We start from the raw sequence: 24,048 nt of genomic DNA on the forward strand, positions 1-24,048 counted from the left end.
TCATTTCCAAGGGGAGAAAAACGCCCTCCTTATTCACACCTGCCTCTCAGTGCCGCGGGATGCTGCAGGCAGGGGCAGCTCGCCCAGGGGAGGCCTTGAGCATCTCAGGTGGGCCTCGCCCGTCACCTGGCGTGCGGTTTCTGCACATCTGAGCAGAGTGTGCTTTAAGAGTGCGCGGAGCTTCCAACGCCAAGCAATTCTCCCACGCCAGCTGGCTGTCCTACAACCAGGTCAGTTCTGACACTGTCTACCTGGAGAGAGTGTCCGCTCCCATGGTTAAGGGCTCAGTCCCACAAGACTGTCCCCCACCCAACTTCAGATACCAAGGTCCAAGTGGTCCCTGTGCTTCTGATCTACCCTCTATAAATCAGAGGTGTACACAACCGCCTCCTCAGGGTCAATTAATTAATTCGCTAGGGCAGCTCACAGAACTCAGAGGAACACTGGCCTACGTTTACGAGTTTACTTTAAAGGGTGTTATAAGGGATACACAGTGAGGTAGGAAGAAAGGGGCAAGGAGCTTCCACGGCCTCTCCCAGCACACCGTTCTCCCAGCTCCTCCACGTGTTCACCAACTCAGAAGCTTCCAGAAGCCCATCCTTCTGGGTTTCTACAGAGTCTTCATTACGTAGGCATGAATGAATAAATCATCGGCCACTGGTGACTGACCGCACCCCCCAGCTCCTCTCCCCTCCACTGGGGTGTTAGGGGGAAATGAAAGTACCAACCCTCTAATCACAACGTTGGTTCCCCTGGCAACCAGACCCATCCCTGGGACTTTCCAAAAGTCACCGCATTAACATAAACTCGGAGGTGGTTGAAAGGAGTTTGTTATGAACATGAGATACCTTTATTGCTCTTTATCAGTTAGGAAATTCCAAAGGTTTTAGGGGCTCTGTGCCAGAAACAGAGAGGAAGACCAAATATATGTTTCTTATTATAAACCTCAATATCACAGAACCTAGCATGGGACATGTTTGGGTAAGGACATCACCGCTGAATGGAGACATGGGCTCCTGTGACAGCTGCTGCCCCACTGCTGCCTGGGAATTTCCTTCTGCTTTATGGCTTTGTGGTAGAACAGTCTAGAACAGGGGTGTCTGGCCTGTGAGGCCCACCACCAGCCATCTGGTTCTGGGATGCGCTTGTGTCAGGGAAGTGCAGGGGAAAGCCCTAGCAGCAAAGGGCTCAGAGCAAATCCCACCCCACCCCCCGAGTCCCTGGAACCCAGAGCTGTTGTCAGACGACTGTGCAGTGACCCGTGCACCCTATGAGCTCCCCCAAGAATGGCTAGAAGAAGGGCCTTACTTTGCTCGTGTGGTTTCCTTTTCTAATATATAACTTCCTCCATCATAAAAAATTAACATAGCCATATCACGTTTGGAACTTGGAGATAAGAAGAAAACATTACCCATAATTCCACGCATAGTGCACAGACCCACCCCAGACTCAGCACCCTACACTGCAACCACCCTCTTCCTCATCCGTCTCCCACTGGAGAACCAAGAAGGACTGAAGGAGACCAATGTTCAGACAGACAGACAGACCGATAAATAACAGGTTGACTTCAATCCTCTGACTCAACATACGTTGCCTTCCAGTCTCTTTCCCCCAACAAGCCTGCTTATTCCAGAATTGTCATCACTCTGAAACAAGAAAGTCTGTCATCGGCTCCTGTCACTTCAGGTTATATCATAGGCATTTTTCTGGGTTGCTACGTACAAAGGGGTTTCCCTCACCCCACCCCAGTTTCATTGTTTTTTTCAGTAAACTTCTATTTTGAGATAACTGTAGATTCCCATGTGGTTTCCCCTAATAATAGCATCTTGCAAAACTACAGAACAATATCAAAACCAAAGTATTGATACACTTACAGTCAAAATATAGAGGATTTTCATCGCCACCAGGATCCCTCATGCTGCCCTTTATAACCACACCCACCTCCCTCCTACCCCATCACACACCTTAATCCTTGCCAGCCACTAATCCGTTTCCATCACTATAATTTTATCATTTTAATCATTTATCATTTTAATTTATCATTTTAATAATGTTATATACAATGGATTAGACAGCACAGAATCTTTGGGGATAGGCTTTTTTCACTGGAGATCTATTTACTGTATCAATAGTTTCTTTTCCTTGCTGAGTAGTATTCTGTGCAATGGATATACAGTTTAACTATTCATCCACTGATGAACATCTGAGTTGCTTCCAGTTTGGGGCTTGGAGAAAAACTGCTATGAACGTTCATGTACAGGTTTTTGTGTGAACGTAAGTTTTCACTTCTCTGTGATAAATGCCCAGGAGTGCCACGGCCAAGTCCTGTGACAGCTGCATGTTTATTTATTTATTTAGGCCATGCCATGTGGCTTGTGGGATCTTAGTTCCTCAACCAGGGATTGAACCGGTGCCCTTGGCAGTGAAAACACAGAATACTAACCATCGGACTGACAGGGGATTCCTGATAGTTGCGTGTTTAGATTTTTAAGAAACTGCCCAACTCTTTTTCCAAGTGGCTGCACCATTTCATATTCCCACCAACAATGCCTAAGTGATCAGATTCTCAGCATCCTCGTCAGCATTAGCTGTTGTCATTATTATTTTAGCCATTCTGATAGGTATGTAGTGACAGCTCATTGTGGTGTTTTGCATTTCCCTAATAACTAATAACATTGAACATCTTTTTTGCAGCGGTCCCCAACCTTTTTGGCACCAGGGACTGGTTCTGTGGAAGACAATTTTTCCACCCACCGGGGCAGGGGGGTGGGATGGTTCAGGCAGTTAACTCGAGCGACGGGGAGCGACAGGGAGCAATGGGGAGCAGTGGGGAGCGACGGGGAGTGGTGGGGAGCGACGGGGAGCAATGGGGAGCGATGGGGAGGGATGGGGAGCGATGGGGAGCGACAGGGAGTGGTGGGGAGCGACGGAGAGCGGTGGGGAGCGACGGGGAGCCTCTGGTGGGGAGCGACGGGGAGCGATGGGGAGTGGTGGGAAGCGGCAGATGAAGCTTTGCTCGTTCGCCCGCCCCTCACCGCCTGCTGTGCAGCCCGGTTCCTAATAGGCTATGGACCGGTACCGGTCCACAGTTTGGGGGTTGGGGACCCCTGTTGTTATGTGCTTATTTGCTATCTGTCTATTTGGTGAAATGTCTATTCATTTTTTTTCAGTCTATTTTTTTCTCTTCTCACTGTGTAACCTCTATTTTTCTATCTTCATGTTCACCGATGTTTCCTCTGTCCCCTCCAAGGGGCTATCAAGCCCATTCACTGAGGTTTTTAATTTGGCTACTGTACTTTTCAGTTCTAAAGTTTTCATTGGTTCTTCTTTGTATCTTCTATCTGCTGAGACTTTCTACATTTTTGTTGAAATTTTCTACTTGGTCATTTGTTTCAAGCATATTTGCAATCGCTTGTTGAAGCACTTTTAAAGCAGCTGCTTTAAAATCTTTGTCCTGGGCTTCCCTGGTGGCACAGTGGTTGAGAGTCCGCCTGCCGATGCAGGGGACACGGGTTCGTGCCCCAGTCCGGGAAGATCCCACATGCCATGGAGTGGCTCGGCCCGTGAGCCATGGCCGCTGAGCCTGCGCGTCCGGAGCCTGTGCTCCGCAACGGGAGAGGCCACAACAGTGAGAGGCCCACGTACCGCAAAAAAAAAAAAAAAAAAAGAAAATCTTTTTCCTAACATCTGTGTCATCTCATTGCTGGTGTCTACTGATTGACTTTTCTCATTCAGGTTGAGATTTTCTTGGTTCCTGGTATGACAAGTGATGTTGTATTGAAATGTGGACATTTTGGGTATTATGGTATGAGACTCTGGATCTTATTTAAACCTTCTCTTTAGGCTGGCTTTTTGGGGAACATACAACTCCAGCAGTTGAAAGAGGGTAGAGCTGCCAGTTGGGGTAGAAACCCAGGTTCCCCACTGGGACTCTGTTGACACTGAAGTGAGGGTGGGGCACTGGTTGCTGCTGGTCCAGGGTGGAAGTTCCACCCTGGCTGGAAGGACCAGGAATGCCTCATGATTGCTTCCCATATGGCCTCCGTCGACACGGTGAGTGGGAGTGGGTGGGGGTGGCCTTTTTACTGCTGGTTGGGGTAGAAGCACAGGATCTCCATGTGGTCACCACTGACCCCCCAGCTGAGGAGCCCTCTTTATCACCCTGGCTCCCTACCTACCTGGCCTCCTCTGATACCCCCCGACCCCAGTGGTGAGGGGCTCATTACAGCCTCAAGGAGGTGGAAGTCGGGCTTCCCTGGTGGGGCAGTGGTTAAGAATCTGCCTGCCAATGCAGGGGACACGGGTTCGATCTCTGGTCTGGGAAGATCCCACATGCCGTGGAGCAACAAAGCCTGTGCGCCACAACTACTGAGCCTGTGTTCTAGAGCCCGTGAGCCACAACTACTGAGCCCACGTGCCACGACTACTGAGCCCACGCACCTAGAACCCAGGCTCCGCAACAAGAGAAGCCACCACAATGAGAAGCCCGTGCACCGCAATGAGGAGTGGCCCCCGCTCACAATGACTAGAGAAAGCCCGCATGCAGCAAAGACCCAACGCAGCCAAAATTAAAATAAAATAAAAAAGGTGGGAGTCTAGGCTCCCCATTGGGCCCTTGCTGGCATGGATGGGAAGAGACCACAGTTGATTCTATGGTATTTGGCTGGTGTAGAGTGGCTATCATCTGCAAGTTTCTGTCTTGCTAGGCTGCCTGAGAGAGCAGGCTTCCAGGGGGGCTTTTCCTCTGTGCCCACTGGTGTTTCCGGGTTGCTGGCCTCTTCACTTCCAAGTCTGGGGTCTACAAAGCAAAGAGAAAACCCAGGGAACCCACCATTGTTTCATCCCTTGGGTCCCGTGGTCCCTGGCCGGGCTGTCCTCTTCTCTCCACCTTTCAGAGTCTTCTATTGTTTGTTTCATAGCTAATATCCAGGGTTTCAGTTGCACTGAGCCGGAGGACTAGGGAAAGGACTTCTACTCCACCTTGTCAGAAGCAGAAGTCTCTCCAAGTGCTTTTCATGGTTTACACTGTTTTCTCTTGTAACCAGGGTGGGTCTGGGGCGAAGAAGTAGTGGGTGTCTGACAGAAGACCCCTCAGCTCCCTGCAGAGTGTTTGCTTTCCAGAAGACCCTGGAGAGCTCTCGAGGAGCTCCTCAGGAAGGCGCTGGGCTTGGCATTCCCCCCGTGGCAGCCCCTTCCTCGTCTATGGTCTCAACTGAGAGCACAGCACGCACTCTGTGAGCGTTATCACCAAGCGCCCATCGGGGGGGTCACTCTTAGTGGCTAATTCGGCCTTTATTTTACTAGAAGGAAAACATGAGGCCGTGGTGCTCCTTGTGCAAAGCCAATGAGAAGGATATTTTTGGATTTCCTTCTTCCACAGCTTCAGCTAAACCTCAGCAATCTGGTCTTCTCCCTGCAGCCCATATAGAAAATGCAGATGAGCCTATTTCAAGGCTGACAAGTACAGGCTGTAAAACTGTACGTAAAACACAATCTCAATTATGCTTAAAAATACTAAAAAGAGGAGGGGGCTGGAAGGAAATATGCCATAATGTTAATTGACGTTATTGGTGGATTACAAAAGGATTGTTTTTTAAGCTGCTTCTTTTCGGATTGTTCATAATTTCCAAATTTTCCAATGTGAACACATTACATTTATAAAATTAAAAACAAATTTTTAAACCAAAATAAAATCTCTCCCATGAAAAACTAACTAGCGAGTATACGGACCCGTCACTGGCTGCTTGCCTCATGCGGACCTGGCTTTATACCTTGAGATCATAAGCTGTGGTCAAGACAGGACTCTGGGGCCACTGCACGAGACACCAACCAGATCCAGGACCTGGAAAGTGGAAATTACGCCTCTTCCCTGCATGCCTGAAGCTGCCGCATGGCCAGCCTCGAGGCTTCCCGTTTTGGTGGCCCCTCGGGTGGCAACACCACTGCAGGGAGTCACTCCGCAGCCACCTCCTCTCCACGGCCCCGGAGCCAGCACTATGCACCCCACACAGGCACCCTCAGACCCCACAACAGACAGTCAGTGCCACCGAAGGACCAAAAGTGCAGTAAAACCCAGCACTGCTAAGAACCAAGCTCTCCGCACCACAGGCTAGACCAGACTTGCCGAAGGAAGTCCTCCAGCACGAAGGCAAAAGAACGGCTCGCTATCCTGCGTGAAGTAACTCCACAGCAAGGCGGCCTCCAGCCCGGGCAGACCGGGCCCCACGTGTGCCAGCTGTACCAGCAGATACACCTTCAGCCCCCCCATCACACCCCCTCTGTGGCCTTGGCGGGTGGCCTTCATGTCGGCAGGCAACTCAGGTCCTGGCTTCCCTGGAAGGATGTGGGCTCTGGGGAAGCCAGCCAGTCCCCCGGCCAGGAGCCTGGGACCCACAGCCAGGAGAGTGCAGGAGAGCGAATACAGTCAGAGCCAGCTGGGAGGCATCGCCAGCAGGTGCCCCTGGACCCACCCAGACTCCTCCAGCAGATGGTCAGTGCTGCCGGAGAACCAGAGGGCAGTAAAGAACCGACACTTCCAAACTCCAGGACAGACTGAGCAGACATTCTCAGACGCACCTTCCGATGGTACCGTCTAGGGGAAGCCCACCCCTTGGGCCTCCTGGGCGCTGTCCTCTGCCGCCCTCTCTCTCTTTAGGCCTCCCCTCTTCGCTACTGTGGAAACCTTGCCCTTGGTCCCTCTGCTGTCTGGAAATGATCGTTAACTTCCTCTCATAGAGGCAGGGCCACCGCGGGACCCCTGTGCTTGGTAACAGCTGCAGAGGAACCATCAGTGGCCAGTCGGGAGAGGAGGCCAGGCCTGGCCATTGGCTGCGTCTTTATTTATAACTTCTTTTACTTCCAGTGTTAAGGCCCCGCAATTTCAACCGAAAAGGTCGAGAGAAAAATGAATGCCTTGACATTTTCCCAAACATCCTCCCCAAGAGCGCTTGGCGAGAGAACTTGGCTTTGCTGAGAGCATGAGAACGCCTGCGGCCGCAGAGCCCTCCTTGCAGCGGATCTATTTTTGTTTGGTGAGACATCTGTGCTCCGCTAGGCTCGACACTTGGGACTATAAAGGAAAAACAAAACATGTAAATGGGGACTAAAAGCTCTACCAAAATAAAAGTGGGTCGTGAGCCGTTCTGTCACATGTTGGGCGAGCGGCGGGGAGCAGCGGCAGCGTGTCGAGTGGCCCCTGCCTGCTCCCCCCGGCCCCGCCCAGCGCAGGGCTCTGCCCCGACGTCCTCCAGCGAGCCTTCCCAGGAGGTTCTGCATCTGAACCGGGCAAACCTGAGCCAAGCGCCGCCCCCCACGGGAGAGGCTGGGGCCCCCCACAACTGAGAGGGAGGTGAGACGAGTGGCTCAGAGCACAGACGGCCTCAGAGTCAGACTGCCGAGGGCTAGGCCCCGTCCGAGCCCCCGTGGGACCTTGGGCAAGAGGTTTACGCCTCCCACCGCCCTTGACCTTCTCTAGAAAGTGGGCTGTGCAGAGCACAAGGCATGAGCTGCACGTAGGCCCGCTGTGAGTGCAGGGCGGACGGCAGCTCCCTGGGGATGAGGAGGCCCAACAGCCCTGGGAGGAAGCCTTCCAGCCGCTCCCTGACTTGGGGCTCAGATTCCAGAAGGGTCACTGTGCCTCCCTCCCCCAGAAAGGCTCTGAGAACACTCCCAGGAAGCTGCTGGGCCCGTTCCCCGGGCCAGGTGGCCTGGCAGCTGCAGGGCGGCCCCTGAGGCAGCTGATGCAGTTGTCCGTCCAGCTGCGGCGTGAGAACTAAGGGCCACGTGGCTGCTTCTCTCTCGCAGCCTCATGCGCCCTCGACTGTCACCCAGAGTCATCAGGGCACCTCTCTCCTGTGACTCTGCAGCGTCAGGCAGACAGGACAGGAAGGACAAGGGAAGAAGCAGGTACAAGAGGACAGGTTGAATGTGAACATCCGAGGTGTCAGGACACACTGATGGGACGGGGCCGAGGTCACACCCCTCAGCTACCTCTGTGCTTCCCCTCCCCGACTCCTGCACCCTCCCCAGGCTCCCTGGACTCCCCAAGGTCTCACGTGTTCCATCTGTGTGCCACGTCACTCAGCCCCTGCCCAGCACATGGGCCCCACCACCGATCTCCCACAGTCCACTCCTGCATAGCTTCCCCGACCCAGTGCCCTCTGTGCCCCCTTCCCTGGTCAGCCTGGCCTAGCACCTCTGCAAGGTAGGGATGACACCTGGCCCACGACGGCCTCCCCAGGGGTGAGCCCACCAGCTGGGTGATGACAAAGTTACATGAGGCTTCAGCCGTACCCCAAGACCAGCACCCCAACCCTCCTCTAGGAAATGGATTTTACTAATGGACTGCAACTTACTCCAAGACAGCCATCATTTAGTTACACAACCTTGTCTCTCCAATTCCTGGGGACACAGAGGTTTGAGTACAAAGCAAACTACATGAAGCTATCTGTTGGCCTGAGTTACAAACACAAACAAGGGGGCTGGTACGCATGTGTTCCGAGGTGCATCCAGCGTGCTTCTGGGGCTGCAGCACGTGCAGGTCCCCTGGGCCACCACCCCTGGTCCAGCAGCATTTGCCGAGCACTGCTGAGCGCTCCCGAGGCCCAGATCTGCCGACCATTCGCTTGTACGTTCGTTCGTTCATTCATTCATCAACTCACAATCAGGTCTGGAGTGGAGCCAGCCCAGAGGACAGAGAAATGAAGGCGCCCTGGTCTGGGAGTCCAGGTGCTCTTGGTCTAGTGCAGAGAGGGACCTGTCACGAGAACTGTGATGAAGAAAAGAATGAGGTGTCTTGGGGGGTCAGATGAGGAAATGCCTAAATTTCCCCCGCGGCACCGGGGAAGGCTTCTTGGAGGAGGCTACACTCACAGAAACAGTAAGAGTGTGGAATCAGGGACAGGAAGAGAGCATTCCAGGAAGGGAGGCCTGGAGTAGCCTAGCTGTGGTTTGCCTGCCTGGAATTCAGGGTGTGAGGTAAGGAGAACGGACAATGAGACCAGAATGTTTGGGGGGGCAGTTCTAGGAGGATCTCAAATGCCAGGCCCAAGAGTTCAGGCTCTGCCCTTTGAAGATGGTGTGGCAGATCCAGGATGAGTGGCCTCACCTTATAGTGGAACCAAAGGCCCCCTGGGTGAAGGCCACAGTCTCACCATGTCCCCTGAATCAGACTCTGCACAACGCCCGACGTGGTCTCAGAGCCGCCTCTGCACCTTCCTCCCTCTCCAGCCTGATGCGGTCTGACCCACACTGCACACACTGAGCACGAGAAGCAGGTCGGGGAGGCACTTGCTGGGCACAGACCTCAAAGACCCTTCACCCAGGGCCACACCGAGAAGGAGCCATAGTCCCGGCTGGGCCACTCCCCAGCTGTGCTGTCTTGGGCAAGCTGTTTTCCTCTCTGTGCCTCAGTCCCCTCATCTGCAGAATGGGGATAAGGCAGCATTTACCTTAATGCTCAATAAACAGTAGCGATTATGAGGAGACCACTGGCGGCAAACTGCGACACCCACTCTGCCCATCACTCAGCTGCAGGATTTCTCTAGTCTTCCCTCTCTTTGCCTCGGCCTTGGTGCACCCAAGGGCCCTGCTGGCTTTTTTATCACTGCCGATCTAATCAGCAGTGCGGGGAAGGGGGGGGAGCCAGCTGGTCTGAGACAAGTTATTTAAGCACTTCACCCTTCCTTCACTTGCCCGGCCTCTTACAGCATCAGGAGCGAGTCCTGACCCAGGACCAGCGACATCTGAACCCCCCTCTCCCCTCCCAGGTGTCAGGCACAGCACCAGGTCCATCACATCCACCCAGACCTCACGTAACCCGCGCGGCAACCGCAGCGGTCCTCATTCTACAGCCCAGAAAGTGAAGGTTTTCGGGGGCTGAGGAGCATTCCCAGGTCACGGGGCTCGAAAGCAGCCGAGTGGGGATTGCAACCCTAGTCAGTGTGACACCAAGTGGCCTCACAACTTTGAGTCACTGGGATTAAAATGCAGTCTTCTCGGCTAGGATCCTTATACACACCGACAGTCTCACACGCAGAAATTAATTTGCCAAAATCTTGTAGTCTCAGTATCTGATTGGATTAGAGGAACAAAAAAGAAGCATCTTCTCTGGAGAATAAATGAGCCATAGACTCTGCATTCCGTCTTTGATGAAATGCTATTTCTCATTAAAGAAAAGCCTTGGTTTTAAAAATATACAATAAAGAGTAAGAAAGGATATAAATATTCAATTTATATTTAAATCAATTCAATTTACAGGAGAAAAAAAATCAGTGACCAAGGAAGATGAAAACAAATTTGAATCTCCTTAGCAATCAAAGATGGCAGCTTTCTTCTATCAGTGGAGATGATGCTTTTAAAAAATATTTATTTGTTTATTTATTTTGGCTGCACCGGGTCTTAGTTGTGGCCTGTGGGATTTTTAGTTGCGACATGCGGACTCAGTTGAGGCATGCGTGCAGGATCTAGTTACCCAAGCAGGGATCAAATCTGGGCCCCCTGCACTGGGAGCACAGAATCTTAACCCACTGGACCACCAGGGAAGTCCTGGAGACAGTATTTTTAAATGATGGTATTATTTGTTGGCAAGAATGTAAAGAAACAGAGCACTGCCTGTACTGGGAGCACGACTGATATTGGGAGGGAGAATTCTGCAGAAGTACCACAACCCTCAGAATTTTGCATGTCCCCTGACCCAGCAAGGCCACATGTGAGAATCTGTCTTAATGCAAAAAATCACTAATAAGTGCAAGGCCCTGCTCCAAGGATGTTCAGTGCAGCCCTGTTTACACTAAGTAAGAGAGCTGGAAACAATGGAATATCTAGCAACGGTGTGTCCACGTGGAGTAGGATGCAGCCATTGAAACGGGGACACAGGAGGATGCTACTGAGGTGGGACGGTGTTTTCGAACTGGTCGCTGAAGAGAGGAATTTCAAAAGCAGCACGTGCTGGGACTTCCCTGGTGGCGCAGTGGTTAAGAATCCGCCTGCCAATGCAGGGGACATGGGTTCGAGCCCTGGTCTGGGAAGATCCCACATGCCATGGAGCAGCTAAGCCCGTGCGCCACAACTACTGAGCCTGCGCTCTAGAGCCCGTGAGCCACAACTACTGAGCCCGCGTACCACAACTACTGAAGCCTGAGTGCCTAGAGCCCATGCTCCGCAACAAGAGAAGCCACCGCAATGAGAGGCCCATGCACCACAACCAAGAGTAGCCCCCGCTCGCCGCAACTAGAGAAAGCCTGCGCACAGCAATGAGACCCAACGCAGCCAAAAATAAATAATACATTAATTTTTTTAAATCACCTAAAAAAAAATACAGCATGTGCTCCTAATCTCATTTTTGGACGGAACACGTAACCCACATACTCTGCACAGAAGGTGGACCTCCAGATGTTATCAGAAATCACCTCTGGATGGTGGGCTGGTCCGAGGTTTACTTTCTTTTTTTTTTCACTTCTTAGGTTTTCCTAAATTTTCAACAGTGAACATGAGCACAGGTTAGGGAGCTGGACGGCCTGAGTTTGAATTCTGCTGCTGTCACCTCATAGCTATGGCCTTTGAAGGTGGTAGGGATCAAAGGAGCCAGTGCCTGTAAGCAGTGGGGTCAGCATCCCCACAACGTCCCAGCAGTGTGACCTCAGGCAAGCGGCTTGACTCATCTCTAAGGGGGATAATGACAGCACCCACACTGTGGGCTTGGCACAAGGGCTCAGCGAGGCAAAACATGCGAACAGCTCAGGGCAGAGCTGGGCCTGGAACTCAGGAGCTCAGGAATGCCCACAGTTTTATCAATCAACAAGAGAAAATACAAATTATTATACTGAATTTAAAGAAACGGCTAACGGTCATGATAGAGACCTCGGGCAGGGTCTCCAGGGTGCAGTTCTCATCCCCCTGGAGAGGGCGGCTGCCCCCAGCATCCTGCAGGCTCCTCCTCCATCTGGCCCCCCTCCCTCCCCCAGCCCCACTGACCAACCCACAAGAGACAGCGGGTAGGGGGCTCCCCTTGGGAGGGAGAGAGCACAGTGGTGGTGAGAATGGCTGGGTTCAAACCCTGGCCCAGGCACCCCCTGACTGGATGAATTCGGGCCGACGACTCAACCACCCTGAGCTTCAACTTCCTCATCCATGAAATGGACTAAAATGCCAGCTACATCCAGCTGCTGTTGGAATCCGCGAATGAGTCTGCGCGGCGCTTAGCCCAGAAGCTGGCATACAGCAGGCGCTCGACTGTCACTAGGATTTTCATCTTCTCCCCCAACGTGCGTGTGCCGCCCCTGAACTACCACCTGGTCCACATGGAGGAGTCCCCCACGCTCATTTGTCTCATTCCTCCATTAAAGAAACTGGTCCCACCTGGCCATTTCTGCCAGTTTCAGAGTCTCTGGGCAGCGACAGGAGAGTGGGCAGAAATGAAGGGAGAAGAGCCAGTGCTGGCCCCCAGGTCTACCAGACCCAGAGACGCGAGGTGGGGAAAGCAGAGACGCGGCCCCGCTAACAGCCCACCTGGTGCACCACGCCCACCCCAGTGCCCTGCTTCTCCACTGCTCCTGTCAGCGACCGTGACGACAGCAACGGCAGCAGCAGCGCTGGCCAAGTGCTTACTGTGTGCCAGGCACTACGCTAAGCTTTCGTGCACGTTACGGAATTCAGTCGTCATCTCCCCATTATGTAAAACAGTCTTAAAGTGGTTAAGTAACTTCTACCGGGCCAAGGTCATACAGCTCCAAGCGGCAGAGGCAGGGCCTGCAGCCAGGCTGCCCAGGCTAATCCACACTCCCCGCTACCTACGCCAGCACCCCTCCCAAAGGATGCACGTGGTGCTGTCTGAAGAGCACCTGGTTCCCGGAGGACGGGACTGCAGGGACAACGGGACATCCCCGCGCCCCCCCGAGTGCCACTGCCTTCCTGAGCAGGAAAATGGCAGGTTCCAAAGAGATTAGCCTGCGATTATCCTGCCGCGGACTCTGCCTGCTGGAGCTGCTGCTTATCTGCTGCTCCAGACGGGGTCGGGGGCCGGCGGGTGGGCCTCTGTGGGGCTCACCAAGCTGCAAACATGACCAGGAACCAGGCAACACACAGGAACAGGGGCAGTCCTGGCCCTAGCATGCAGCTGCTGGACTCTTCCTGGGGTTGGGCAGGGGTGGCCAGAGGAGAGGGCTGCAGTCTGGAACATTCTGCATCAGAGAGCGTTCCTTTTTCCTGGACACACAGATCTGGAGGCCGTGCAGAAGCTGTGGGCGATCACGGGAGTGTGGATTCCGGGCTGGCTCCCTTGAGCACCGGCCCACGACGCAGTCCCTGGGCGCTGGCTCTGCCTCCCTGGTCCTTGCACTGCCTCCTCACCCCACCCCACCGCCTGCAGCCCCACACCCACGAGGCCCAACTCCCCCTCGCTGGATGGACCTGGGGAGGGAGGGCCCATGGGGACGGAATGCGGACACAGCCAGGCCAGCATTCGGGGCAGTCTCGTTCCGGCCCCAGGGCAGTGGAGGGAGCACAGGTGTAGCCCAGCTGCAGGTGTGGGGCGTGGGGCAGGAAGAAAGCCCGGAGGTGGACCCTCTGAACCTTGCGAGGCTCATCACCACCACGGGATGAGCTAGGGGAGGAAGCTCCAGATGCCCCGGAGTTTGGTCTTGCCTCTAGTTCAACACACAGATTTCTCGTTCTCTTTTCTCGAAGAACTGCTTTCTCAGGCTGAGTCCGCTGAGACAGAGCAAAAGCTGAGCGCTAGGGACAGCCGAGTCACAAGGATCTGGCTCCCCGGGTGCTACCGCCACCAGCCGGGTGCCTGTCACAGAGCCCGGGGGTGGCAACGGCGGGTGCCGACCCCACCCCAGTGAGGTAAGGCGCATACCAGAGGCCCGGTGTGCCGAGTCAGAGCCCTAGGAGGCCGCGGAGCGCTGAGCCCAGTCTCATTATCAACTCAGAAGGCCAGCTTAAAGGATATCCCAGTAATTGCAAGGTTTTTTGTAAATGCTGACTACGGCTGCCTTAATTAGCACTGAACCCACTGACCTATGGATTATATTAGGTTTATAAGTGTAATTACCTTAACAGGCATATGGATTACAGTTATGCTCCAATTAAACCCGAGCGTATAGCGTACGAATCAGCAGAGGGGGCCCTCCTAACACTCAGGGTCAGGCTGTTAAAACGCTGGTGCTTTAAGGGCCCTACATGGGGCTAGCCCTTCACAGGCTCGGGAGCACTTGGGAGGCGGGAGGCGGGGAGGGAGGGCGGTCCACGCGGTCTCTGGTGTTTTCCAAAGGACAGCAGCCACACGTCCAGTCCATCTAGGCGTGAGATGACCGCAGGACGGGCTTGGGGGGGGATGGCGGGATGGCAGGGCCCGGCCTGCGAGGCAGCGACTGCAGGATTAAGAGCTGTGCCCAGCTTGTGCTCCTCCGTGAGGACAGCCGGGAGCCCCCCCCCCCACTTTCCCCAAGGAAATCAGGACACTCATCAGCCCGTTAATTATGACTCTCAGCCCCTCCAGGCTGGAGGTGCTTTTCTCTCCTTATCTCCAGAGAGAGGGGGTGAATATAACTGGCCCACTTTCCAGGGTGCGGAGTGCGAGGCTGCAGGGCCAGCGGGGAGCGGGAAGGCGGGGCCCCCTCTTCCGAGGGAGCGTGGGGAACCCCCACTGACAGCCTGGAGGATGGACGGGGCGATGAGGAGGACGGCAAGGGAAGGTTCGAGAAGACAGCCCAGCGGAGCAGGGGGCGAGGACAGGAAGTGCCTGCAGGGGGTGGAGGGGACGCAAAGTGTCCCGGGGCCTCAGGACACCGGACCCGCTCACAGAGTCCGTCGGAAAACCCGCTGTCGGGACGCCGGCCGCGAGACCGCAGTGCTGCCGGCCCACACGCTCCCTGGACATCCTCCGTGCGTCCTAGCAGCGTGCAGGGGCCCCCTCGCTGGGGTGGAGGGGCTGTGGCCCCCTCGCAGCTGTGGAGCCCAGCCCGGCCCGAGGGACCACGGGCATCAGGACTCCGGAGGCTGCAGTTCTCTGCTACCCCAGGGCCCCAGGAGCTCTTCCCGCCTTGGCTCCCGCGGCTGTGATGTCCCACTCGGGATGGTGTCGCACCACCTGGCCCTTACCCTCCCGTGGTCAGGACGAGGGAGGACCGCCCCCGGCGAGGCCGTGTGGGGAGAGGGCTAGCTGGGCATCCGCGCACCTGGCCTCCCCCTCTGCCTGGTCTCAGACGCAGGCGAGTGTTGAGGCTTGGGGGGGCTGCCCCCTCAGGCACCCCAGAGGGCGGGTGGGCGCTGATCGGCACGACAATGATGACAGAAGGCGCCATCTCTGGGGAGACAGGATTTCATGGAGGCAGTGGCTCCTTGTGGCCCCATTTTAGAGCTGGGTTATTAGAAATGGAGGCCCAGCAGGGCTCACACAGAGAAGGTTATTCAATGGTGAACCGGGCATCTGCACCCAGGCTGTCCGGCTCCAGAGCTGGGATCCAGATCCCACCGAGACCAGCCCTCTCTCTGGGGCAGCCCCGGCTCCGAGCACGGACGTTACCCTGGGGGCACAGGGAGGGCGGCAGGGCTATGGGAGAGGGACTCGGCCGTCTCAGGCCTCTGTGGGCCGGCGGGCCACTCCCCACTGCCGTGGCTCCCCTCTCCCGCAGCTGGCATTCGAGAACCCCTTTCCCAGAATCGCGGTCTGGAGAGGGGAAGCACGACTTCTCCATGATCAGTCGCTGTGGAGAGAAGTCGGGCACACGCCCCTGTGCACACACATCCTCACCAGGACGGAAGGGCCCTGTGCGTGTAAACACGCTGAGGCTGAGCCATGGCAGCCGGACCACCTCCTGCACGTGCAGCACACGACGTCCCTCCTCACACCTGCACACGCTTCCAGAAATCCTACGAACGAGCAAAAGCAGCTGCACAGTCTGGGCACAAGAACTACAGAGATGGTGGAGACGGGGCCTCTCATCTGATGGCACGGAAAGGGCCCAACAACCAAGACCAGGGTCACCCAGGAGCCCCCTGCTCCACAGCTGCCTGAGGGCAGAGGCCACAGGCACAGGTCGGGAGAGGGTACAGGGAGACCAGACTCCCTCTGCCAGGAATGAGCCCCCAGTCGCTGGGGGTGTTCAAGCCCAGCTTGCAGGCAGGAAGAAGGAGAGGAGTCTGTCCAAGCCCCACGCCTCCGAGGGGCTGGGAGCTGGGCCATCAGCCTAGCACGCCAAGGTTAGGACATCTGGGCCACCCTGCAAGGCAGCACGGTCCTCGTGGTCAGCAGTTACCCTTCCAGATGCTTTACAGACACGGCGCAATTTGATTTGCTCCTCGTAACGCCTGACAAAGTAGGCATTAGCATCCCCACTTGCAGACAAGAAAGTCAAGGCTCAAAGGGTTTGTCACTTGCCCCAAACTGCCCGGGCAGGCAGTGACTGAGCCAGGATGCAAACCCGGGCCTCCTGATTCCAGAGACCACATCCCTCCAGGCAGCGGAGGCCGGCCTGCCTGGCCGACTACTCCATGCACGGAAGGTCCCGTTCCTGCAAATCACACCACTGGTCACCACTGGAATCCATACCCTGTGCCCCAATTAAAGGAAAAGAGTACCAGTGGTTTCTTCTCTGAATTTATAAGGCTTTACAATAAGATTAGCACTAAAAAAGAAGAGAAAGGCTTTTTTTCAGAACTAGGGCTTCAGGAACTGAGTTCCTTCCTTTCCCTTAAACTTCTGAATTTAGCTAGTCATTCATGAAGGGGCTTTCATGTCCACGATGCACTGCTGGGAAATTATTTTGTAGGAAAAATCTAATTAGACTAGATTTTCATATTAGAAATATCACTTCCCATTCAGGCCTAAACACGATAATCACCACTGCTACTTAGAAGTTGAGAGAAGCCATGTGTTTAAAAATGCACACTTTCATTCTAAAATGTCCCCCTTCTCTGTTCTTTTCAGGGAGGCTTCAAGCCACCGACCTTGGCCCATGGGAAGGCCACGGCCGAAAGAGCCGACCTCGCCGTCCAGGGCCCAGGTTCCGGCCCAGGCTTTGCTGCACAAGATTCATGGCTCATCTCAGCCCGGGCCTGTCACTCGGAGCTCCAGACTTGAAAACCCATCGTCCGCCAGGGTTCTCCACCTGGAGGTCCAACACGCCTCTCCATCATAAGGAGGCCAAGGCAGGTCTACCCACAGCCCCCAGCTGCCGCGAGGGCCCAACCCCTCATCCTAACCCCCACCAGCTGTCCAGGCCCCAAACCCGCCGTCTCCCTGACCCGCCTCCCCACCCCTCCCCCGCCTGCCAGTCTCCAGCTCTGGAGTGAAATGTCGTCTGACTAAATGACACGACGTCTGATATTTGCTTCAATGAGTCTAGTCAAGCCTGGCTGATACTAACTGTTTCAAAGTTCAAACTAGGGGACTTCAGGCAACATGAATTTCTTCTCTCACAGTTGTGGAGGCCAGGAGTCCAAAATCAAGGTGTTGGCAAGGCCATACTCCCTCCAAAGGCTCTTCCTTGTTTCTTCCAGCTTCTGGGGCCCCAGGCATTCCTTGGCTTGTGGCCGCATCACTCCCATCTCTGCCTCGTCTTCACATGGCTGACTTCTGTGTCTTTCTGTGGCTTCTCTTAAAGGACACCAGTCACATTGCATTAAGTGCTCACCCTACTCCAGTGTGGCTTCAGCTAAACTAATTAGATCTGCAGGACTTCCCTGGTGGCGCAGCGGTTAAGAACCGCCTGCCAATGCAGGGGACACAGGTTGGAGCCCCGGGCCGTGAAGATCCCACATGTCGCGGAGCAACTACTGAGGCCACACTACTGGGCCCGCGTGCTGCAACTACTTAGGCCACGTGCTGCCACTACTGACGCCCGCGCACCTGTGCTCCGCAACAAGAGAAGCCACCGCAATGAGAAGCCTGCGCACAGCAACGAAGACCCGACCCAGCCAAAACTAAACTAAAATAAAAATTTAAAAATAAAAAAATAAATCTGCAACGACCCTATTTCCAAACAAGCTCAGGTTGACAGAGCTGTGAGCACCTCCCCAGGGTGCGCAGCCCTTCCCCTGGAACTGCTTCTTCTGGGGGCAGCCCGGCAGCCCTGACCTCTCCCTCACAGCCAGGGAACTCTGTCCTCTGAGGTGATGCTAGCTGGAGCCACGTCGGGGGTCTCGGGGGCCAAGGGGACTCTTCATGCGCTCAGCACAGGCCACGGGGAGGGCCGGCGTGGAAACCTCACCCAAGAGACTGGGGACAGAGGCTGCCCACTTCTGCTCCTCAAACCTCCACCTGGGGACACCGTGGACCAGGACAAGATGCGGACTTCGCCAGGACTTTGCCTTTCCTCCCCAAACACATTAACAGAACTGCTAGAATCATTAACAGAATCTAAAGTCCAAACCATTAAGTGAGAAAATGGAAACAGTTTTAAAATATGAAAGCAGCTCAAGAAAGCACATTTTTTTGTTTGTAACGGGAAGAGAGGAAATATCCCAAATGTCTATTAACAAGGGGCTGGAGGAGTCACCAGGAGCGCCCACACCCAGGACCCGCACGAACCACCACAACACTTGGCACGTGAAGGGCGTGAGTTAGCACTGCTGCTGTGGACTGGGCGGGTGCCCGGGATGCGAAGTGAGAAAAGCAGCGTGCAAAGAAAAACAGTATGATTCCATTTTTAAAACACAAACAGGACGGCCCCCACCCCTCATGCCGTGTGTGTGTGTGTGTGTGTGTGTGTGTGTGTGTGTGTGTGTGTCTGTACACTTGGGCAGAGACAGAGCATGGGAGGTTGTTAACACAGATTATTCTGGGATGGAGGTGGGAGTAGCAGAGAGGAGGGAGGGTCCATACAGAAAAATTTTCAAGACCATAGGAAAATAGAATAATACGCATGGTGTAATGTTAAGTGAAAATGCAGAGTACCTGATTCTAACCATAATATTATAAGTATCTAAAAACCGATATAAAGGAGACCTAGATGGAGGGAGAATGGAGTGACAGGTTCGGGGGACTTCTGGGGAAAGTGATGACGGAGGTGAGGCTGGAGGCGAGCAGGACGCGTAAGGACCCGAATACTCCACGGGCCACGGGAACCCCACAGGGTGTTCAAGCCAGGAGGCGCTTCATCGAATTTGCATTTTGGCTCCTTCTGGCTCCCAGGGAAGATGGACTGGAGGATGGGGGTGGGATGGAGACAGGGGGGCCAACCAGCCGCCATTGCTGACGTCAGTGTGACTGAGCTTGGCGCACGGGTCGCGGTGCATAGGAGGGACGAACTCAGGGTCCCAGGAGGGTCACTGCAGGACGTGGTCTGGGTGAGCAGTGGCACTGACAAAGGCGCCAGGGTACAGGGAGGAGGCAGAAGGGGCCATGCACTCAACGACAGGCGCGTCTCCCGTGAGGAGGCCCAGGTGGAAAGGGGCAGGGAAGTGCAATCCCGGATGAGGTGCAGGAGGTGGGGGAAGGCCTCGGGGTCCAGGGGGCGGCACCGCCACCTCCCCAGCGTGGGCACCCGCAGGGCCAGCTGGGCAGGGGCCCTTCCCTGCTGCAAACTCCAGCCTCCGGTTTGCAGCAAGGTTTTCGGGAACAACACGGCCAGAGAGCGTGGGTCTGAACCCCGCCCCTCGGCCCCTTAGCTCTGGGACCTTGGGCAGCACGCTGTGCCTCTCAGAACTGCCCCCGACATTCAAGCGAGAAGAGCAACGGCCCCACTGGGTGGTTCATGATGATTGGGTGACCCAGCAGAGCAGTGCCCGCAGCCCCCGCAACGGCCCCACTGGGTGGTTTATGATGATTGGGTGACCCAGCAGAGCAGTGCCCGTAGCCCCAGCGCCTGGCCCAGGCCAAGCTCTCAGAAAACGGGAGCTGTGACTCTCACTGTGTCAGCACCCTCACCCACACGGGAGCAAGGCGGCCTGCGCGGGCACCTGTACTGTCGCTGCTAGCCATGTGACTGCACAAGCTGCTCAACCCGGGTGCCCAGGTCCCTTATCTGTAAGACGGGGGTGAAGACATCGCCTGACTGCGGGCTTTTAATGAGGTAGAGACACAGGAGCACCCCGACCAGCGGAAGCGCTCCCTCCGTGCCGGCGGCTGTCACAGTCACCACTGTCGACAACATCCCTGCGAAGGCCCACAGCCAGACAAGAGGAGGCTGGTGGGAATTCCAGGTTCCGTGTGGCGAGGGGACTGGCCAGAGCTAAGGCTGGACTGGCAGAGGCCAGCCAAGGAAAGTCTAGCGGACAATGGAGCAAATGAGTTTTGCCTGGTTTGGAAGGCAGCAGGAGGCGTGGGGCAGCTCTAGGCAGGGGAGGGAACTGCAGATCTGAACATCGAGAAGGCAAGCCTGGCTGCTGTTCGTCTGAAGAACGGGGTTGGGGGGGGGGTGTCACGGAGGCAGAAGGGCTAGCTTCCTGGCTACCCTAAACCCAGTTTTGTTTGAGGCAGCCATGGGCCATTCTTAGGCAGAGAATCATGGCTGCCTAAGCAGCTGCGACAATTCCACTGCCTTTTGCCAGGTACTTCCTTACCGAGAAGCCCTCGTCAGGCATGGTCACGTGATCCAGTTCCAAAGATACATCTGGAAGTTAGGAAAGGTGGGCAGCAATGGGAGAGCTTTGCATCCATTTGAAAGGGACACTCATGGGGGGAAAGCTCACTAGCACTGCCTTGAAGGTGACCATGACACCCAGTGCCATGGCAGCCATCTTATGACCATGAGGTAACAAACAGAATGAAAAGCCAACATGCTAAGCCGGGGTGGACTTAACCACAAAGTTAATGACTCTTCAGTTTCACGCCCCTCGATGGCACAGGCACCTTCCAGGGCCCCAGAAATTTGTCCACATAAATAGTCATCTCTTAATTGAAGTAAAATTCACATAACATAAAATTCACCATTTTAAAGAGTACATTTCAGTAGCTTTTAGTGCATTCACAGTGTTTCGCAACCATCACCTCTTTCTAATTTCAGATCATCTCATCACCCCAAAAAGAAACTCTAAACACATGAGGTAATCTCTCACCATTCCTGGCTACCCTGCAGCCCCTGGCAACCACTGATGTACCTTCTATCTCTACAGACTCGCCCGTGCTGGACATCTCCTATAAATGGAACCACACAATATGCGGCTTCTGTGTGTCTGGCTTCTTTGATTCAGCATAATATTTCCTGGGCTCATCCGTGTCGTAGCGTGAGTCAGTACCTCGTTCTCTCCTGTGGCTGAATAACATTCCACCGGCTGCATAGGCCACATTTTGCTGTCCATTCATCAGCTCAGGGACATCTGGGTTGTTTCCACTTTGGGGATATCATGAATAATCCTGCTCTGAACATTCGTGTACACATTTGTGCGTGGACATACGTTTTCAATTCTTTCCAAACTAATTTTATATTCATTAAACCTAATGTATTCTTTTTCTTAAAAAGCCCCTCTCCTGCAAGTTGCCTAAACTTCAGGCCTCAGAAGCCTGGATTTACCCTGATATGAAGGCTGGTGGATCAAAAAAGACAGACGAGACAGCCCCCTGTTGGAGTGCAGTGCCAACCCTGAGTCTGAGAGTCACCAACCGCTTTCTTCGGTAAATAACTACCCCAATGGCTGAAGCCACTGCGAGTTAGTGCCCTTTGGCAGCTGAGGCCAAAGCGGTCCTGACGGGTCCTGGAGGTGACTGCAGGACACGGGAGAGGAGGCCTTCAGGATGACTCTGGACTCCTCTCGGTGACTTCTCGGGCACCAGTATGATGGAGCCGTTCACCGTCTTATTATTTAGCTAATAATATGAGTGAGTACTGGGCAGGTACATCCCCGTGCGTGGCAGGGGCCTCACACAGAGCAGACCTTTGATAAATAACATGTGAGGGGCTGACTGCCATCAAGTGACCTGACGTGTACGGCACCCAGCACAGCTCTGGACACAGCTGGCATGTAGCAATCCTCCCCGCCCTGTCTGTTAGCCGCCACCCAAGGTCAGCATAGGGTGGCGGTCCAGCAGAGTGTCCCTCCCACTCCACACTGCTCCTGCAGAGATGCCCCCTATGCCCCCTACGGATCCCGAGCCCCTCAGGAAGTCGTGCACACCTTGGACCTTCCCACCAACTTGGCTGGGAGGACCGCCTGGCGAACCCCGGTTCCAGCAGCACGCTCTGAAACGGACGCCGCATCAAAGCCCCTCCCCACCTCCTGCCTCTTCCTGAAGTTCAATCAGAGCTGTGATCATTAGTGTCCGGAGCTGGACTTAATGAACGCTACTGACAGCAGGGGTGGTTGCACTTTCTCCCCGACTGAGCTTCCCATCTCACTTGAAGCAGAATGACAACGTCAGCCTTAGAGACCCAAATTGCACCTGAAGATTTTGTACTGATTTTCAGAAACATAAGAAAATCGAAAACCACAGGAGATATGTTTGAAAAAAATATTTCTTTATCCTCCAAGCGCACACTTACACATACACTTATGCACTCCCGCACACACACTCACACACACACATACATATACATGCCCCCTCACACACAGGCGTGCGCGCGCGCGCGCACACACACACACACACACACACACACGAGTGTGCGCCCTGCTGAGTCTTTCATGCTGCCTGTGGATTTCGGCCCTTCCTCTTGGTGACCTGGGAGCAGCTGCTTACATTTCCAGGCTCCAGAAAGACCCAGCAACTCCCTACCCATGAACTAATGATCAGAGCATCAGGAACAGACGAGTGGCCTGGCCACTAAGGGCCTCAGAGTGGGCGGTGGGCTGCCAGGGTCACCGGTGGTGAGCCACAGAGGGGAGAGGCAGGGCCCCACCTGGAGGCTGAGAAGGTCCCTCAGCCCCCCAGGAGGAGAAAAGCTGGAGGCTGACACAGGACTGCAAGATGGCCCCGAACAGGTGAGTTGAAACAACTATCTGTTTGGAGGCAGCAGTGGCCACCTGTGGTGCTTCCACCTCGGGCCAGGCAGGACTCTTAACTGTGGTAGGAGCATTCTCTCATTCAATCCTGTGATGCCCCGTGAAGTCCGAACAATCCTCTATCCCCATTTCCAGAGGAGGAAACAGATGCCTAGGGAGGAGAAGGGCCAGGTTCACACCTGGCTCATTCACCTGCCCATCCCCAGAGCTTCCTGCAGGTACGGGAGCCAGGCAGGGGCTGAGGGCTTCTCTCTGCCCTGGGAGAGGGTCCCTGACGGGAGGCTGCTGGCAGAGCTCCCCCGGGAGAAGCTCCATCATTAACTCGCTCTAGGTGCCCACATCCCTGGGGGAGGGACGCGGCTGGGAGCCACAGTGCCCCCAGGGGAGCCGGCCCACGTGTGCAGCACAGCGGTGCACACTGATTGCACCTCCATGGGTGCAGCCACCCCACGGGCCCCAACTCCACGGATGCGTGAAACAGTTGGCTCCCTTGTACTGGTATCTGTGCCAAGAGGGACGGCCACACCCTGACCGAAGGTCTGCTGGGCACCGGGTGCATCACACCTGCGATCTCATTTACCTGGGAGGGCCTGGGAGGTGGCACCCTTCTCCCCACTTCAGAGGCCCAGCCAGCCGTAGAGCTGAGGTGTGAGCTCAGAGCTCTGGCCACCCTCTTCCCCTCACCCACACAACCTCATGGTGATAGAGCATAAAATCAGGTGCCGGGTCTCCTGCAGTGAGGGGCTGCCAGCCAGCACATGAATTGGGGTCTGTTGGCCAATCAACCGCTGTGTTGGCCTGAACAGACTGGGCCAGCCTGATGCCAGCATCCCAAAGGGGGTCCTGGGAGGAGGCTGGGCCCGCCCAGCTCCCCAGAGACGCTGGAGGGGGAATGAGGAGGGGGCTCCTCTCTCAAACAAGGACAAGATCGGTGGCCCCCTCAGAGCGTGAACCTGTCTCGACTCAGTGGCACTCCTTACACGTGCCCTGGCCTCTGCCAAGGTCACCGCCCATCCAGAGCAAAAGTGCAAATGGGCCACTGGCCCCTCCTGCCCCACCGCCTGCAGAGCAGAGCCTGTAATTCCAAGAACACAGCGAATCCGACGACAGCCCCTCCCACAGACCCCTACCCCAGGACTGAGCCCACCTACGCCGCCTCTGCACTCGGTC

General features: G+C 55.2%; 1 protein-coding gene across 3 annotated transcripts in view; it reads right to left on the bottom strand.

Annotated features, from left to right (window-relative positions):
* Nucleotides 1-24,048, bottom strand: part of LHPP (phospholysine phosphohistidine inorganic pyrophosphate phosphatase) — a 134,639-nt gene that overhangs the window by 40,959 nt on the left and 69,632 nt on the right. The window contains exon 7 of one of the 3 annotated variants that reach the window (XM_067709116.1): nucleotides 6,608-7,069. The exons of the other annotated variants lie outside the window; for them this stretch is intronic. Coding sequence (XP_067565217.1) covers nucleotides 7,051-7,069 — 19 coding nt within the window. The 3' untranslated portion in view covers nucleotides 6,608-7,050. Of the gene's footprint in view, nucleotides 1-6,607; nucleotides 7,070-24,048 lie in introns of those variants that run through there. 3 annotated transcript variants of the gene reach the window in all.

The sequence above is a fragment of the Pseudorca crassidens genome, chromosome 16, assembly GCF_039906515.1.
Source record: "Pseudorca crassidens isolate mPseCra1 chromosome 16, mPseCra1.hap1, whole genome shotgun sequence".
Taxonomy (NCBI): domain Eukaryota; kingdom Metazoa; phylum Chordata; class Mammalia; order Artiodactyla; family Delphinidae; genus Pseudorca; species Pseudorca crassidens.